This window comes from Haliotis rufescens, unplaced genomic scaffold (genome assembly GCF_023055435.1).
Source record: "Haliotis rufescens isolate VD_foot unplaced genomic scaffold, xgHalRufe1.0.p SCAF_1, whole genome shotgun sequence".
Classification (NCBI taxonomy): Eukaryota; Metazoa; Mollusca; class Gastropoda; order Lepetellida; family Haliotidae; genus Haliotis; species Haliotis rufescens.
The window spans coordinates 79631848-79648760 of record NW_025963779.1 but is presented as its reverse complement, the minus strand read 5'-3'; the positions used below and the strand labels follow the sequence as shown (position 1 = coordinate 79648760).

At 41.6% G+C, this 16913-nt stretch overlaps 1 protein-coding gene across 1 annotated transcript; it reads left to right on the top strand.

The window, feature by feature from the left end:
* The first annotated feature begins 4546 nt into the window (after positions 1 to 4546).
* Positions 4547 to 15169, top strand: LOC125372135 (ketohexokinase-like). Its single transcript, XM_048381199.1, has 8 exons — positions 4547 to 4560; positions 5424 to 5468; positions 7546 to 7662; positions 8616 to 8750; positions 11094 to 11169; positions 12412 to 12538; positions 13429 to 13543; positions 14482 to 15169. Exons 1-8 carry the CDS (start codon positions 4547 to 4549, stop codon positions 14762 to 14764), a joined length of 912 nt encoding a protein of 303 aa, XP_048237156.1. The 3' UTR covers positions 14765 to 15169.
* Positions 15170 to 16913: the final 1744 nt, after the last annotated feature.

Here is a 16913-nt window from a genome sequence, read left to right as displayed (position 1 = left end):
AACAGGATAAATAAACATATATATGTCCCATTAAGTTTGTTTGTTTGTTGTTTAACGCCGCAATATTTCAACTGTATGACAGTGGCCTGTAAATAAACGAACATGGACCAGACAATCCAGTGATCGATATTGTGACCAACGATCCACGGCGTCGGAGTACGAGGGCACGTTTTCAGCCAGGTCACCGGGCCTGTCCTCTTACGACCAGCATAGGTTGTTAGCTAGGGAACTGTTCTAACCCGGAATTTCCATGGGAGGTGTTATTAAGAAAGAAATAGGGAGTGCATAGAAAAAATATTCTACTTTGCAGCCATAGTAAGATGTGGAAGTGGGCTGTAAAATGCTACAGCGGACATTGGGAGTGCGGATTTGTAGTCTTCAGTTTAATCACGATGTGGATCGGGATTCGATGAAAAATGTGGTTACGTTTGTTTGTTTCTTTGTTAGTTATTTAACGCTGCACTCAGCAATATTCCAGCTATATGACGGCGGTCTGTATATAATCGAGTCTGGACCAGACAATCCAGTAATTGATATCATGAGCATCGAGCCACGCAAATAGGAGCGATGACATGCATCAACCAAGTCCGCGAGCCTGACCACCCGATCCCGTTAGTCGCCTCTTACGACAAGCATAGTCACCTTTTACGGCAAGCATGGGTTGCTGAAGATCTATTCTACCCCGGCTCTTCACGGTACTGTGGTTACGTAATTACATAATATTATTACGAGCGGGCAAAGCATTCAGAGGAGCATATCTGATTTTTGTATGTACGAATATCAAATGCCTGTTCCGAATGGGAACTATTAAAGAATCGAGGTTTGATACAGAGATTATGGCATCAGTACAGACTGTTTAATGGTCTAGGTAAGGGGAGCAACTGCGTTTGTTTGTTTTGTTCGTTTGTTGGTTAACGTCGCACTCAGGAATATTCCAGCTATATCTGTAAATAATCGAGTCTGGACCAGACAATCCAGTGATTGATATCATGAACATCGATCCACGCAAATGGGATACGATGACATGCATCAACCAAGTCAACCAAGAGCACCGATCCCATTAGTCGCCTCTTACGACAGGCACAGTCGCATTTTACGGCAAGCATGGGTTGCTAAAGACCAATTCTACCCCGGATCGAGGAACTGCGGGTAACAAATATATCTTAACAACGGTACAGAGGCCTGACCTCTAAACCGTTTTACACTCAGGTAGTCGGTCGGTTGGGGTGAAGAACACTTGGTTTGTGGCCGTGTATCTCAACATCAAGATTTATGTCCGCTTCACTCGCTGGTCAAGTTCGAAACCTATCAATCGTGATGTACACTTTCTTTATATCAGCTGGCTTCTTTAACAGCATGTTTACAGACGCACGCTGTTACATCATCAGGATAATATTCATGGAATGAATGTAAATATAGACTTGGTAGGGACGTCAGTCATCATTAAATACTTGCCCTCATAATTCAGATGTTCGTCTCATCACCCATGACAAAACCAGCAACTTCCTTTTGGAATCCCCAGCTGAATTTCAGCTCTGAGAACTCATCTTCAAGCATTCTGTTTTGTTTTGAAAACTAACACCGTTTATCTACGTATCCATACGCAGTTAAGAGGCTGGTGTTGATTTGTGGGAATCGGATGATACTCGACAAGGTAGACTGACCAATCGGATTGCGGAACACACTAACTATTGGTTTACAAGTCATATAACATTGATAAATGCAATGTCTTTTCCACTTGAAAAAACACCACGTTCGTAAAATTCTAGTCTGTATGTCATGTTCTATTTCAAGAACTGTCTTCTACTTCTGTTACCCGTGATACAAAGGAAATTGTTATGCTTCTTATGTTGTAACTAGCTCATTGCCGCCGCCCGTCATTGTATAGATAGATGTGAGTTCATTCATCTCTAGAGGTGTATTTACGAAGTCGACGCACTTTGTAACATGTCACTATTATCTATTTTACTAACTACGATAAGAACGTAGGCTTATGAGTATTTCCATTGTACGAAGTGACCATATATGTAAATGCATGAATTGAAAAATTCGAATAAAGAAATGTTAAAGAAATCCTACACTGTATTGTGCCTGATAAATCAACTCCCCAGGAAGCCCGACAGACATCGGTAAGTTGAAGGTTGTGAACTACCACAGGGCATATTTTTGTCAATAATGTGTTTATTTGTCTAGAGCATTGACGCGGTTTTCAATGTACAAATACACATGACCCGACTCGTGTCTTCGGGAATCGACTCATGAACACTCGCAGCGCCTCACATTGCGTTGGCCTATCTAGAACATGTACACGAGCAAGACACACATCGTTTTCATACCCCAATAGTGCTGATTCGCGTTACCGACGATTACTGATTAATACCGTTTTTGTATATAAATAACACGTTAATCCATCAGTTTGCTGGTGCAAATTGTTTCATTTGTTTGTTTGTTGTTTAACGACGCACTCAGCAATATTCCAGCTTTATGGCGGCGGTCTGTAAATAATCGACTCTGGACCAGACAATCCAGTGATTAATATCATGAGCATCAATCAACGCAGTTGGGATACGATGACATGCATCAACCAAGTCAGCGAGCCTGACCACCTGATCCCGTTAGTCGCCTCTTACGACAAGCAAAGTCACCTTTTACGGCAAGTATGGGTTGCTGAAGACCTATTCGATCCCGTAGTTCACGGGTCTGTTTCATTTGGAAAAATACCTCTCACATTAACGGGATTTCACTTCAGACAATCTTCTTTCTAATTCATTGCCCTAGCATTACAAACACTGTCCATCATATTATGTCCAGGATATGCATTCTCATAGCAAGTCAGTGGTTTTGTGCCTAATGATCTTGTCTTGGTTGTCGCTTGGTGTGTCTGCTAGAGGGCGCAAAAAATTGCAAGTCAGGCGCGATAACTATAAGGTAAGCTGAGGCGAAACTACCATTCTAGCGGAAAAGCAATTGCTTACACCTAAGGAAAAAGCACATATTTTTACACCTAAAATAGCATATTTTTTATATTAAGTAAACCTCAATTTACCATTTATGCAGTAAATTATTACTTCCAACTGTGTTCACCTCAAAAATCACACTGGTACTTTTCAAATGAAAACAATTCCATCTTTGGATTTCTGTCTATTTTATTCTGTTTCATGAGTATTTCATGTCAACTCATGTCATTTCATCTCATTTCATTTCACTTCATTTCATGATTGACTGCAAATAAAGCAAAAATACCATTACTCTAGATTGTAAATACAAATAACTATACTCAAAAACATTTCTTTGCAAAAGAACATTGATTTTAGGACACATTAGGAAATTTATTGTAATTACAAAATGTAATTTACCAGAAGCAACGTAATTAATTGAAATACATAATATCACAATTATACATAAAAAACTAAAGATATGAGTAAAAATGCTGTTGTATTTACCTAATTGTTGACCACTTTTATCACATCCTGTGGCTACCTAGCCAGCTGCCATGGGGCTCTGTGCATGCCTTACATGCCTTGATTACATGCATCTATAAATAGACTAGTGCACAGCGCACCCTATTGGACTTAAGAAAATGAAAATAGTCTACCTTGATACCCAACTGAAGCATCATGAAATGAAAACATCCTTTAAGTGTATGACCATTACAAACTGTATATGGTCGAACATGATATTTATTGTCTTATTTGAAAATTTGACTCTTAATGCACTTTAGGATTTTAGTGTAAGATGGTTTGTGACCTATAACGCAAACGCGCTCTCACAATTATTTTCAATATAATGATAGGTCGGCTTGTGTTAAAATATGAAAATATAAATAACCTTCACATACTACGAATGGACATGTTTGTTTGTTGGTTGGTTGGTTGGTTTGTTGTTTTACGCCGCACTCAGCAATATTCCAGCTATATGACGGCGGTCTGTAAATAATCGAGTCTGGACCAGACAATCCAGTGATTAATATCATGAGCATCGATCCACGCAATTGGGATCGATGACATGCATCAACCAAGTCAGCGAGCCTGACCACCGATCCCGTTAGTCGCCTTTTACGACAAGCATAGTCGCCTTTTACGGCAAGCATGGGTTGCTGAAGATCTATTCTACCCCGGATCTTCACGGGTCCATAGGAGAGGCATAGAAGGGACATACGTCGTAATAGCCACTGGTCTACGCTACGATCGAACCAAGGAATTCTAGCCTAGTTCGGCAAGGGTGGAAACTGGACTTTTAAGGTCAGTTAACTCTCTTGCCTCAGGAAGATGAGGATACGTATGATCATGATGTTTATATTTTAATTATTTTAATCAAATTACAGAAGGATAAAAAAAGTAAAGAAATGATTGACTAAAATCAGTTGCGAGTTCAAATCCATGCGTGACTTACTGAAGCCGGATGATAGTTCAAGTCAAAGCATGGCTGTAAATAAACGCCTTAATTTGTACTGTGCTGTACTGCAGAGAGGTGTGTGGCTGGTGGCATAGTATGGAGAGCTCCGCGAACGGGCTATTACAGTAAGGAGCTTTGTTTAACAGCGATAATGGATACGTCAAGGTAATGTATTTGTCGATATGGTATATCTGATAATTCTGTTTGCTAAATTATTATTTTTATATCTGGCATGTTTCTCAAGATGTCCAGGTTGATTGGAAGTCAGCAGCTGCTGCAGACACATGCGGTGTAAACAAATAATACATATTTAAATAATCCACTTCTTTCGTTGTAATACTTTTTACATCGAGGACAAAAATTAGCAAATAATCTCCACCAATTTAGACTGTTTTTCAAATTTCCATATTAGGAAATCGGATACAATTAATCTCAGTTTGGAAAATAGGATTCGGTCTATTTGTTTGATAGGTTTATGCACATATCAAAGGGACTGGGTATGAAAGAGGACCATTAGACTGAGCCTTCGAGTAATGGGAATATTGCTCTGTATTGAACAAAGCGTTATCATATCCGACCAATGAATTATATGAAGACGACGACCAAACATTCACTGTTGAGATTACTCGGTCTCCTGAACATGGAAACACATTCGCGCATAGTTGACCTATTAGTTCGCTTGTGTGCAAACACATTTCTAATATTTTGGACACGTATTGTTTTATTTCATAGTAGTCCTGATACACAAGTAGCATATATAAAATACATCGCATGTACAGAAGAAAAAAAACACTGTGACGGGATGCAGGGCTGTATGTGAGGCTCGAACTCATTGATTGCACGTCCACACAACAAGGAACAAGCAAATAACACTTTGCGCGATAGTCTTGTGAAGTTGTCTCCCTTCTCAACTCTCAGTACAAAAAGGAATCGTGCGTCATAAGCTTGGTTTCACAGCGATGATGGATACGTCAAGGCGAATTTTGTGTGTTGGGTTCGCGTGTATTGATATGGTCAATGTTGTAAAGAGTTACCCAGAAGAAGACACGGATCAAAGGCGAGTATTACGACAGGTATAAAACTGATCAAGTCGACACGCACTTAGTGTTCATCAACGCACGAACCCTCAATATTCCATATTGAGGTCGGCGATGAAAAAAGATAACCTAGTTCCAAATGTCTACGAGATAAAGATAAAGTCACGGCGCGATATCTGTCTTTCGTTAACATTTATTGATTTCAATTCCTACTTGATTATGAATTACCATCATTGTCCTATTTCTTCTATATAGCTGCATGCATACTGTTAGCCATACGACCCTTGACTATTCCGGGATAGAATAGGTCTTCAGCAACCCATGCTTGCCGTAAAAGGTGACTATGCTCGTCGTAAAAGGCGACTAACGGGATCGCCTCATTATATGGCGATCTATGGCGCTCCTTCAGATCGCGTAGATCACCCTGGATCGCCGCCTAGTGGAATGGGGGTATAAGATACAATTGTCATCATCGATTGATCTGTGCAGGAGCTAAAGTGTAATCATCGTGAGGAATACAGGCTCATTACATCTTAGTGTTAGAACTAGACTTACATTAGAGCCATTCTTACGTATGTTATCAAACAAAAATAGACGTATGCTCTATTCAGAATTTGTGAACCTGAAATTATGCATACTATAGGGAGGAGAACGGGCATTGATAAGATACTTCGGTTTTGTTCATTATGTAACTAACATGTAACATTTTGTATTTATATGCCCCGCGTATGTTAATATTCGTTCAACATATGTTCTTTTTTTAAATGTCAATACTTATGCTAACCCAAGGATTGCATGTTGTTTGATAATAATGTTGCAGCCCTCTGACGTAAGCTTTTTATCCCCCGCCCAAGAAAGTTGGCGGGGGATATAGAAACGGGCTCCGTCCGTCCGTCCGTCCGTCCGTCCGTCACGTTTCGTTTCCGGAGCATAACTCAGAAACCGTTCAATATGTTTTCATGAAACTTTGCAGGACTGTCAAGTACATGCTGAACTGGTGCCTTTTGCTATTTAGAAATTTTCTATTTTTTTTATTTTTTACGTTTTCATGGCAACAAGATGGACTTAGGTTCTGTGAGGGTAGGGTTCGTTTCTGGAGCATAACTCATAAACCGTTCAATATTTTATTCATCAAACTTTACAGGTCTGTCAGGTACATGCTGTACTGGTGCCTTTTGCTATTTAGAAATTTTAGAATTTTTTTGTTTTTTACGTTTCCACGGCAACAAGATGGACTTAGGTTCTGTGAGGGTAGGGTTCGTTTCCGGAGCATAACTCATAAACCGTTCAATACTTTTTTCATCAAACTTTGCAGGTCTGTCAGGTACATGCTGAACTGGTGCCTTTTGCTATTTAGAAATTTTAGAATTTTTTTGTTTTTTTTACGTTTCCACGGCAACAAGATGGACTTAGGTTCTGTGAGGGTAGGGTTCGTTTCCGGAGCATAACTCATAAACCGTTCAATATTTTTTTCATCAAACTTTGCAGGTCTGTCAGGTACATGCTGAACTGGTGCCTTTTGCTATTTAGAAATTTTAGAAATTTTTATTTTTTACGTTTCCACGGCAACAAGATGGACTTAGGTTCCAAACTCGTCTTTTTTTTACAATTTCCATGACAAGTTCCACCTCGGTTAAAAAAGGTTAGGGTTTGTTTAGATTTAATTATGTCATTAATTCTGCAACAGGGGCGGGGGATATAGCCACGTTAGTGGCAAACTCTTGTTGAAATATATACCAATTTACATCAAAGATGACATCAATCACCCATCTTCACAGTTGTAAATAATTGCTGTTGCACCCTTGTTCAAAATACCTTTATTGTATGCATTGTACTTCAGCCATGTTAGCCTGACGTCTTAATACTGAAATAAAGGATTAATTAAATACAGGAGAACTGCCCCCCGGTAACGTTTTCTGGTGTTAGGAGGCGACTAATTTTGATCAGTTATTCAGACGTGAGACGTTGCTCTTGGTATCAATCTGTTTTGTCTGGTCCAGACTCCACAGGCGGCCGCTGAATATTGACTGCTGACTGCGACCTTATTCAACTGTCCAGCAAATACATGATTGTCAATCTCTAGGTGGCACTTAGTGAAATGTGTACATTTTAGGTGCACAGACTATTACTGGCAGCGAGGGGGAAACGCTTCTAATAGCTCAACTATCATCAGCATTCTGGGATTGCCGGCGGAATATCTGGGGGTGTTAGCTGACGACAACGAAGGGAGGTACGTCTGATGGTTTGCCTGAAGAGCTTGTTAGTTAAACATGTTCCTGGTTTTTTTTCAGGCGAACAGATTACTTGCCTTTGCACGTGTTTGTGACGGGTGCTACCGGTAGGTCAGGATATGCTCACCTTGTCGCGAGCAACTAGTGTCGTCACGGTTTGATAGTGATTCATAGACACATACTCATGATATAGTCGGAATTGTACTGTCGAGTGCTTTTGGCAGAGATATCTTATGGTTATAAAATGAATTTTATCGCTTTTATTTGTTAAATATAATATCGTTATCGGCAATATTTAAGTAGTGTAGCAACGATTTCATTTTTAATTAAGCACAACACTACAACACTACACCGCGGGACGCTCCGCTCGGATAACTTTGGACTACCGAAAATGTACCGAGGAGATTGCTGAAATTAGATCATTACCCAAAAAACGTCTTTAACAATATATCTATATATGTGCACTAAGATGTGTTATGGCCAATGTTTCAGATGCTTTTTCTTTGCAACAAGCCTGAATGAGCACGTGCCGAGGTTGTACGATTCGATTAGAAGGGAGTAAGCCTTAGTCACAGGGTAGCCTAGTGGTTAAAGCGTTCGCTCGTCACGCCGAAGACCCGGGTTCGATTCCCGACATGGGTACAATGTGTGAAGCCCATTTCTGGGGTCCCCCGCCGTGATATTGCTGGAATATTGCTAAAAGCGGCGTAAAACCATACTCACTCACTCACTGAGGGTTTAGCAGTTTTGTGTTAAGTGCATCATGTTCGAATTCGTGGTGTAATTAAGTGGGTTAGCGCTCTCCTCTGTAGGAGAAAAAGATTCAACATTCGGATAACACCCGGAGCTTTGAAAACACCCGTGAGGGAATCACTGACATATACTCAATGACGTCGAGAGGTTTCATTACACCTTCTAAGCTATGATGGGATTACATCTCCGTCTTTCTCAGGTGGCTACGGTCCGACTTCGAGAGACAAGGTGTTAACACCGACCACTGTGTGACGTCGGATGTGGGAAACTGCCCCGTGACGTCAACCATCACCAGTGAAGAGACCGGCACAAGGACGATAGTGTTCACAGAGAGGTAGGAGACACTCGGGGGTACTGAGCTAAACAGTACTTATATACGATCGTGGTCATGTTTAGTTTCTCAGTGTAATTATACAAGATGGCCTTGTACTTGGCAGTCCGGCTTTGAAAAAAACCTTACATTTCAGTCACCAAAAGGCCTTGAATTTGACAGCTACCCTGCCGTGGTTTTATTTTGTTCTTTGTTTGTTTGTTGTTTAACGCCGCACTCAGCAATATTCCAGCTATGACGGCGGTCTGTAAATAGTCGAAGTCAGACAATCCAGTAATCATGAGCATCGATCTAAGCATCTGGGATACGATAACATGCATCAACCGATCCCATAAGTCGCCTCTTACGACAAGCATGGGTTGCTGAAGAAACTTCAAGGGACGGTTTTACTATTTATTTTCTTTAATAATGTGTAGTGGCATTATGTTTCCAATGAGCGAGTGACACTGTCGAGTACGAGATCGTGAATCAGGTGCCGTGAGGTAATGTCGCAGGTTGTAGTGAAGTTAACAAAGGAACTCTGCGATCCCTGTGCGCCGGGTGGCTGGGTGGAAGCGCTGTCTAATCCAGACCATCTTTCTGTCGAATGCCACCCTGGCGTTAATTCCTCTGGGGATACTGATTCACATGACGTCGTGGTAGGTGAGATAACTTATCAGGTAGGTTGTAGAACTATATGTGTATTTAGCTGTATGACTCGCCTCAGATGTCGATCGAGGTTTAAATTGACAGCTTTCGGTGAGGATTGCATGTATGGATGTTAATGTGAGATATCACGACTCCATGATCTTTTTGTATCTAACAGATGCTGTTCTGTTGAAACTGAACGATGTGGCTGAAGGTTCCATAGTATTTATTCCAGGAATGAAAGTGTGTTGTGGCAAATTAGGCAAACTTCAAAATTAATTTAATTATTCAATTGCTAGTTTCTCTCTCAAAATAATCCGGATCATCTGGCGAATTATTATTCACTTTTTCTCCCTGAGACAAATGTTGCTTTAATGGTACACGTTTAGGTAAGTAGAACAATTTACAGAACTTACGGTGATGCTATAGTGTGAGGGCGACATTGACCACACGGTAGGTATGTCAGTGGGTGATGTGATCGCCTCAACATGATCATTATCTTAGATGTTGTGTTTCTAGATATTTTATTGCATTTTTTTGCAATGCTTCAAGACCCTTTGACTGAAGGCACTGATCTCGTATGCGGGATGTCTATGTAAGACGGGACCGCCCCCGTGGTCTTATGGATAGAGCATCTGCCCGGACCCCGGCCGCGTCATATCAAAAGACGTTGAAAGATTATACTTGTTACCCTTTCTGGCGCTCGGCATTGTGAGGCTAAAACAAGATCTGGTCGGCTCGGTGTCAGCATACTGTGTCTGAGTGGGGTATTTATGTTAAACTGCGGCATGGTATCTAAATGGGCGAGCACTATAAAGTCGGCATCAGTCAGGACTAGTACCAGCAGCCACACACACGCACATCGCTATATAAGTTGCATAGTCTTGAACGCAACGTTCAAACCCATTTCACCTAACCTCCCCTGGGGGCACGGGTGGCCCAGTTGTCTAAGGCGCCGCGATTCGCTGTGCAGAGTTGCGTCCCTTGGGCACGACAGAAACCTATGATTGTGGGTTCGAATCCCGGTTCACCCCGATTATGTTTCTAGATTTGTCAGCACCATACCCGTGCTCGTGGGTTTCACCGAAGTGGTAAACGTCTGAGACCTGCATCACTTCGGGCTTTCCTCCCACATTAAGCTGACACGCCGCGATATAACTGGAATATTGTTAAAAGCGGCGTTAAACCCAACTCACTCACTCACTCACTCACTCACTCCTAACCTCCCCTATAGGAGACGTTTTTATGCCATCAGTAAATAAACTATACAACTATAATCAGGTTACATTCATACGTTCGAGGATCGAACTGATGCGCGTCGATTTATATATATGGCGATTAAAGAGTTTGCAATACACTGACGTTGTTTCAATAACTAATAATCTACACAAACTTTTATCTTTTTTCATATTCTATTTTTGACTTATAATTCCCTGAATATATATTATGAATTAAATTCAGACTGGTCTGGGAGTCTTTTGTACATTATTTCGCGGTGTGCCAGCTTAGTATGGTGTCAAAGCCATTAGTGTGCAAAGCCCAGGGGGCTTTTCATTGAACCAACGAGTCAGGGAATAATACCCTTCAAACTTCGTGTTTGTGTGCAGCATTCTCGTCGAATGCATGCCGCTAAATGATATTGCAAATTCTACACGCCTTTATGATTCATGTGTTCGTACAGAAAACTCCTGACATGAATGTATATCATTTACCTCACAGGGGTCTGCCAGAACTGACATTTGAGACTTTCGACAAGGTTGACTTAAGCAGCGACTACAAGTGGATTCATTTTGAGGTAAAAGTGAGTGAGTGAGTGAGTTTGGTTTTACGCCGCTTTTAGCAATATTCCAGCAATATCACGGCGGGGGACACCAGAAATGGGCTTCACACATTGTACCCATGTCGGGAATGGAACCCGGGTCTTCGGCGTGACGAGCGAACGCTTTAACCACTAGGCTACCCGACCGCCCCTTGAGGTAAAAGTGAACACTGCAGTGAACATGGGTTTCCTTGGTCAAACTGTACACGGGTGATCCAAAACAGCTCATCGCCATGCACTTTTAGGAACATTGTGTGGCCTTGGCACTTATGACCTTGATGGTCGTTCATGTAAATTTATTTCTAAACATAATGTTTGTAAGTAGTATACATAATGTAAACATAAAAATAAATGTTTGTAAGTAGGGGCGGTCGGGTAGCCTAGTGGTTAAAGCGTTCGCTCGTTACGCCGAAGACCCGGGTTCGATTCCCGACATGGGTACAATGTGTGAAGCCCATTTGTGGTGTCCCCGCTGTGATATTGCTGGAATACATGTTTTGCTAAAAGCGGCGTAAAATCGAACTCACTCACCCACTCACCCACTCACCCATCCACCCACCCACTCACTCACTCACTCACTCACGTTTGTAAGTATGTTGTGTTTGTCAGCAAGATTTCAGCTATATTACGGCGACCTCCAAGTAATCCAGCTGTGTTAGGCAAGTCGGTGACGTTGGCACACAATCCATTGGCTGAGACCATGATGAACGGCCCACGCTGTCTTGGTACAGTGGCACACAATCACACAGAATCCCTATCAGATTCCCACGTGTGTCGGCTCTGAGGGCAGATATTGGGTCGTGACCAGGGGAACCTACTCTGACAGGGACTCTTACCGGGGTATTAGGCAACACTGTGCTATTGACTGAGAATTCAGGTCGCGCGAGTGATTTGGCCACATTCAAGCCATCAACCAACATGGAAACAAACTGAACTGTTTGCAGACTTGGTCTTAGTTGACAAGTAAGATCAATTTCTTGATAAGGCCTTAAGACGTCCTTAAAATTAGTGTGTCGTGTTTTGTATTTACCATGTGGTAATGTGACCGTGATTATAGTTGGCCTGGAGAGACCCATTAAGTATGAAATGGTGGCGTTGTATGCACAAGCAGGTTCACATATTGTTAAGGGTAAACACATGGCCAATGGTCCCGTGATTGAAGGGACGGGCATTTCGACAAGGGAGGGTATCATGCATTCATTTTCTCTCTTATCGCAGGGTCGCCCTACTACAGACGAATTGAGGAAGATGTTCCAGAAAATCAAGAAACACAATGAGTCAAGGGATCCGCTTCATCGAATTAAAACATCCATGGAAATTGAAAAAGTCATCTTTCCTGAATTGGGTAAATAGATGTCTACGGGAAGAACCCTGACCCCCCCCCCCCCCTCGAAGTGCCTGGGACATACAGGGCGGTGGGGTAGCTTAGTGGTTAAAGCATTTACCGGTCACACAAAAGGCGGTTTCAATACCCGACATGGGCACTCTGTGTGTGTGTGTGTGTGTGTGCGTAAGCGTGCGCGTGTGTGTATGTGTGTGTTCGTGCGTGCGTGTATGCGTGTGTGTTGCTGCTTGTGCTAGTCCGGACTGTTGCCGATTTACAGTGCTAGCTCACTGAGATACCATGCCGCAGTCTAACGTGAATACAACAATCAGATACAGTGTACTGACTTCGAGCCGACCAGTCCTTGTTTTAGCCCCTTAATGCCGAGCGCCAGACAGGGTAACAACAAGTACCATCTTTCAACGTCTTTTGGTCTGACGCGGCAGGGGATAATTCGATGTAGGCGGCTATTTCCAAAGCTGACTAAAGAGTGTCGTGTTTAAAGATGACAGACAGGAAATGGGTATTTTTACCGATTAACTTCATGGGTCATGTTTACAGATGGCACGTTGGTGTGTGGCATAATGCAGTTAATTACATGGGGAAACTCGAGGTCTGCGGTACATAGTTAAAGGCTTCAACTTAATCAGTAGCAAACTGTGTTAATCTATTTAATTCTTACACCAGTGAAACCCGCCCTGCATGAATATTCCCAGCAATAAATGAGACTGAACATTTCCACAAACTGTGTCATTATTCATTGCTATGAGATGTCCACGAACTGATTGGAAAATAAGTGACGACAAAATAATAATACATGCATTAAGTATATACACCATTTGAATAGGTTGAAATTTTGGTAGTGACGTGTGTCACGGCGTTTGCTTATGTTGAATTTAATTGATGTTCAGAAACTCTTGTCAGCTGGCCGGATTACGTGTTCTTCAGTAAGGAGTGGTCCCGTTCTAAAGGCCTCACGAGTAAAGAGACATCCGTGGACTTCTACAGCAAGAAGGTCAAACCAGGGTAATCCTACTCTCAAACTTAGTCCCTCCACTGACGTGCGACCTAAACATTGTGTGATGCTTGTTTAGCCAGGGTGACTCAACAGTTCGTTTAATCCTACTACCCAACTTAGTCCCCCCATTGAAGTGCGGCCTAAACATTGTGTGAGGCTCGTTTTAGCATCTCGATCGTAGCGCCACCAGTGGCTATTACGAGTTATGCCCCTTCTATGTCCCTCCTATTGACCAATCAGATTCCACCTCTCATATCACTTGCATTTGCTTCAAGCTAAATGGCGGCGCCCAGTCAAGACGATCTGATCGATAATCAAGATCTATATGTAATAAAACGGGTCTTACTTCGCGAAGTGCACCAAATCACGTGAGCACCTTGATTAAAAACATGAAAAGATTTGGAAAATATCTGTTGAGGCCGAGTTGGCGGTACACATGCTTTACAAATCTTGCAATCGACTGAAATCTGCATGGGAGTTTTCGAACCGGATGTCGATTTTAATTGGGCTTTGCATAGAGTCCAGTTAGTCCAGCCAAAATATAACTCCATAATACCATTCTAGGTCGACAAGAGTGGACGTTTAGAGTCAGGTAACCCCCTTGCTTCGGGGAAATGAGTTTAAGAGAATTTTACGCAATTTAACCTTCACGTCACTTTTCAGGGTTCTTGAGTGACACAAAACTAGTGATAAAATCCTTTATGTAGCTACTGTTTATTTTCTCTCTGCATAGAAACAGGTTATCACACATGTAATGTGTCCTTTCTGTAAATGTTCAGAATTATTTGAATTCTCGAGTGACAGTAGTTTCACGGCTCAATATTGAAGCGGTATCACGGCTGTCTGTATATAATTAAGTCTTGACCCAAGCAAACCGGAGACATATCGTCTTTGCGTTAGACTTTCTCACTCATGGAATAACCAATTCTTCATTTTTTCACTATAGGGGAGTGGCAATTTGTGCTTGGGGCGAGGACGGTGCGGCAGGGAAGACAGTCGATGGTGACGTCATATCTATAAAAGCGTTTCTGCAGGCACGTGTCATTGACACGCTCGGTTGCGGTGACACCTTCGTTGGCAGCGTCATTGCAGCACTGTCCTCTGGCAAGGTTTTGAGGGATGCCATTCAATTCGGATGCCAGGTTGCCGGAGCTAAATGTGCCATAAAAGGGTTCACGGATCTGAGACAGTTTGGGAGCATGTTGAAAGGCTCTATCACCGGATCATGATACACACACTGTGACTGGACATCGATTCACTACTTTAATGGGACGTTGATACATCTCTATAATTGGACATTGCAATTGACTCATCTATTCTAACGGAACCAATGTTTCATCTGCTGTAACGGGACATTGTTCACCTACTTAAGTAACGGACGTTGAATAAGAAATAATCATTTTAAAAAATATGATTTACAACGAAATTGATCAACGCAGTCCAATGAAACATTTTAACAAATCATTTCCAAGAAACGAAATTAAACATGAATGAATAATATATCTTTGCATCCTAACACAGACAGTACGCTGCATCATGCTGGTTGTTGTGTCGATCCTGCTGCATCAACATTAGCTGAATGAATGAAGCACCTCCAAACAAAATTATGTTGAAAATAAAACACCCCAGAAAGACCAGTTTGAAATGAAACTAAACGAAACGAGGAAAGATATCTCCTGGTAAGAACTTTGCCTGAAGCGATGTTCATCAAGCGAAACATTCTCCAAGCATATAAAACCTATTTGGAAGCGAAGTACAATGCAACAAAAGAAAAAATATTGATCTAAATTTGAGCTTCCCTGAATACAAAGTTAAAGGTTTGGACATGACGTAATAAACAACTTTATGGTCTTGACAGCCTCATAGCTAGACACCCTCGTGTCAGACACCGTTTCCCCCTTTACCGCTTATGTCAATCATGTCTGGAGGATGTCGTTTGATTAACGTGGAGGCTCCACATGACTAAACTTAACTGTGTATTTTGCAAACATCTACTTGTCTGATGATCGATCCTCTTGTGAGGCATGTCAAGACCCATAATGAAAGCCGGGCATTCCTTTATCGTAACTTTACACGCGCCAAGATGGTTGGAGAGAAGTTAAAAATCTATGTTGATTATACTGACGGTGCTGTACTGCTAGACTGTACAGAAGTGTATTCAACCAAGCAAAGACTTATAGTTAAAGACTGCTCAGGGTTGTTTCTCTAGGGATGTCCTTTCTGATATGAGGGTAAACCAGCATGTTATGAGGAATGTTAAGACAGAGAACATGACCGCCGTCACATAGCTGGAATCTTGAGTTCGGCGTTAAACAACAAACAATTAAAACCAGAGTACAATAGAAATGAGATACACTTGGTAATCGAGGATGTCTAGGGTATTTAATACAGTGAGTGAGTGAGATGGGTTTAACGCCGCTTTTAACAGTATTCCAGTTATATCGCAGCGTGTCAGCTTAATGTGGGAGGAAATCCCGAAGTGATGCAGGTCTCAGACGTTTATCACTTCGGTGAAACCAACGAGCACTGGTATGGTGCTGACAAACCTAGAAACATAATCGGGGCGAACCGGGATTCGAACCCACAATCATAGGTTTCTGGCGTGTCCACGGGATATTTATTACAATACAGATGAGATATAATACACTGGGTATGCAAGGATGATTGGTTTAGAGTATTTTGTACAATACAAATGAGAGATGAAGCACTTGTAATGCGAGGATGATGGGTTTGGAGTATTAACAACAATACATCTGAGATATGATACCCTTGGTATTTTGAACAAAACAAATAAGGTATTTTACACTTCGTAATCGAGGATGATGGGTCTAGGGTGTTTATAACAATACAAGTGAGATAGTATACACTTCGTAATGAACAGATGAGGATGATTGGTCTGAGGTATTTATTACAATACGACTGAGATATACACTTGGTAATCGAAGATGATTGGTCTAAGGTATTTTGAACAATACAAATAAGGTATGATACACCTGGTATGCGAGGATGATGGGCCTTTGGTATTTACAGCAATACAATTGAGATATGATACACTTAGTACGCGAGGATGATGGGTTTTGGGTATTTTGAACAATACAAATAAGGTATGATACACTTGGTATGCGAGGATGATGGGTTTAGGGTATTTACAGCAATACAATTGAGATATGATACACTTAGTACGCGAGGATGATGGGTTTAAGGTATTTTGAACAATACAAATAAGGTATGATACACTTGGTATGCGAGGATGATGGGTTTAGGGTATTTTGAACAATACAAATAAGGTATGATACACCTGGTATGCGAGGATGATGAGTTTAGGGTATTTTGAACAATACAAATAAGGTATGATACACATGGTATGCGAGGATGATG

Excerpts from the sequence above, each read along its gene's own strand:
- LOC125372135 (XM_048381199.1), top strand. Across the intron at positions 5,469-7,545 it reads AAAGGCGAGTATTACGACAG|GTGCACAGACTATTACTGGC; the intron begins GTATAAAACTGA and ends TGTACATTTTAG. Across the intron at positions 11,170-12,411 it reads ACAAGTGGATTCATTTTGAG|GGTCGCCCTACTACAGACGA; the intron begins GTAAAAGTGAGT and ends CTCTTATCGCAG.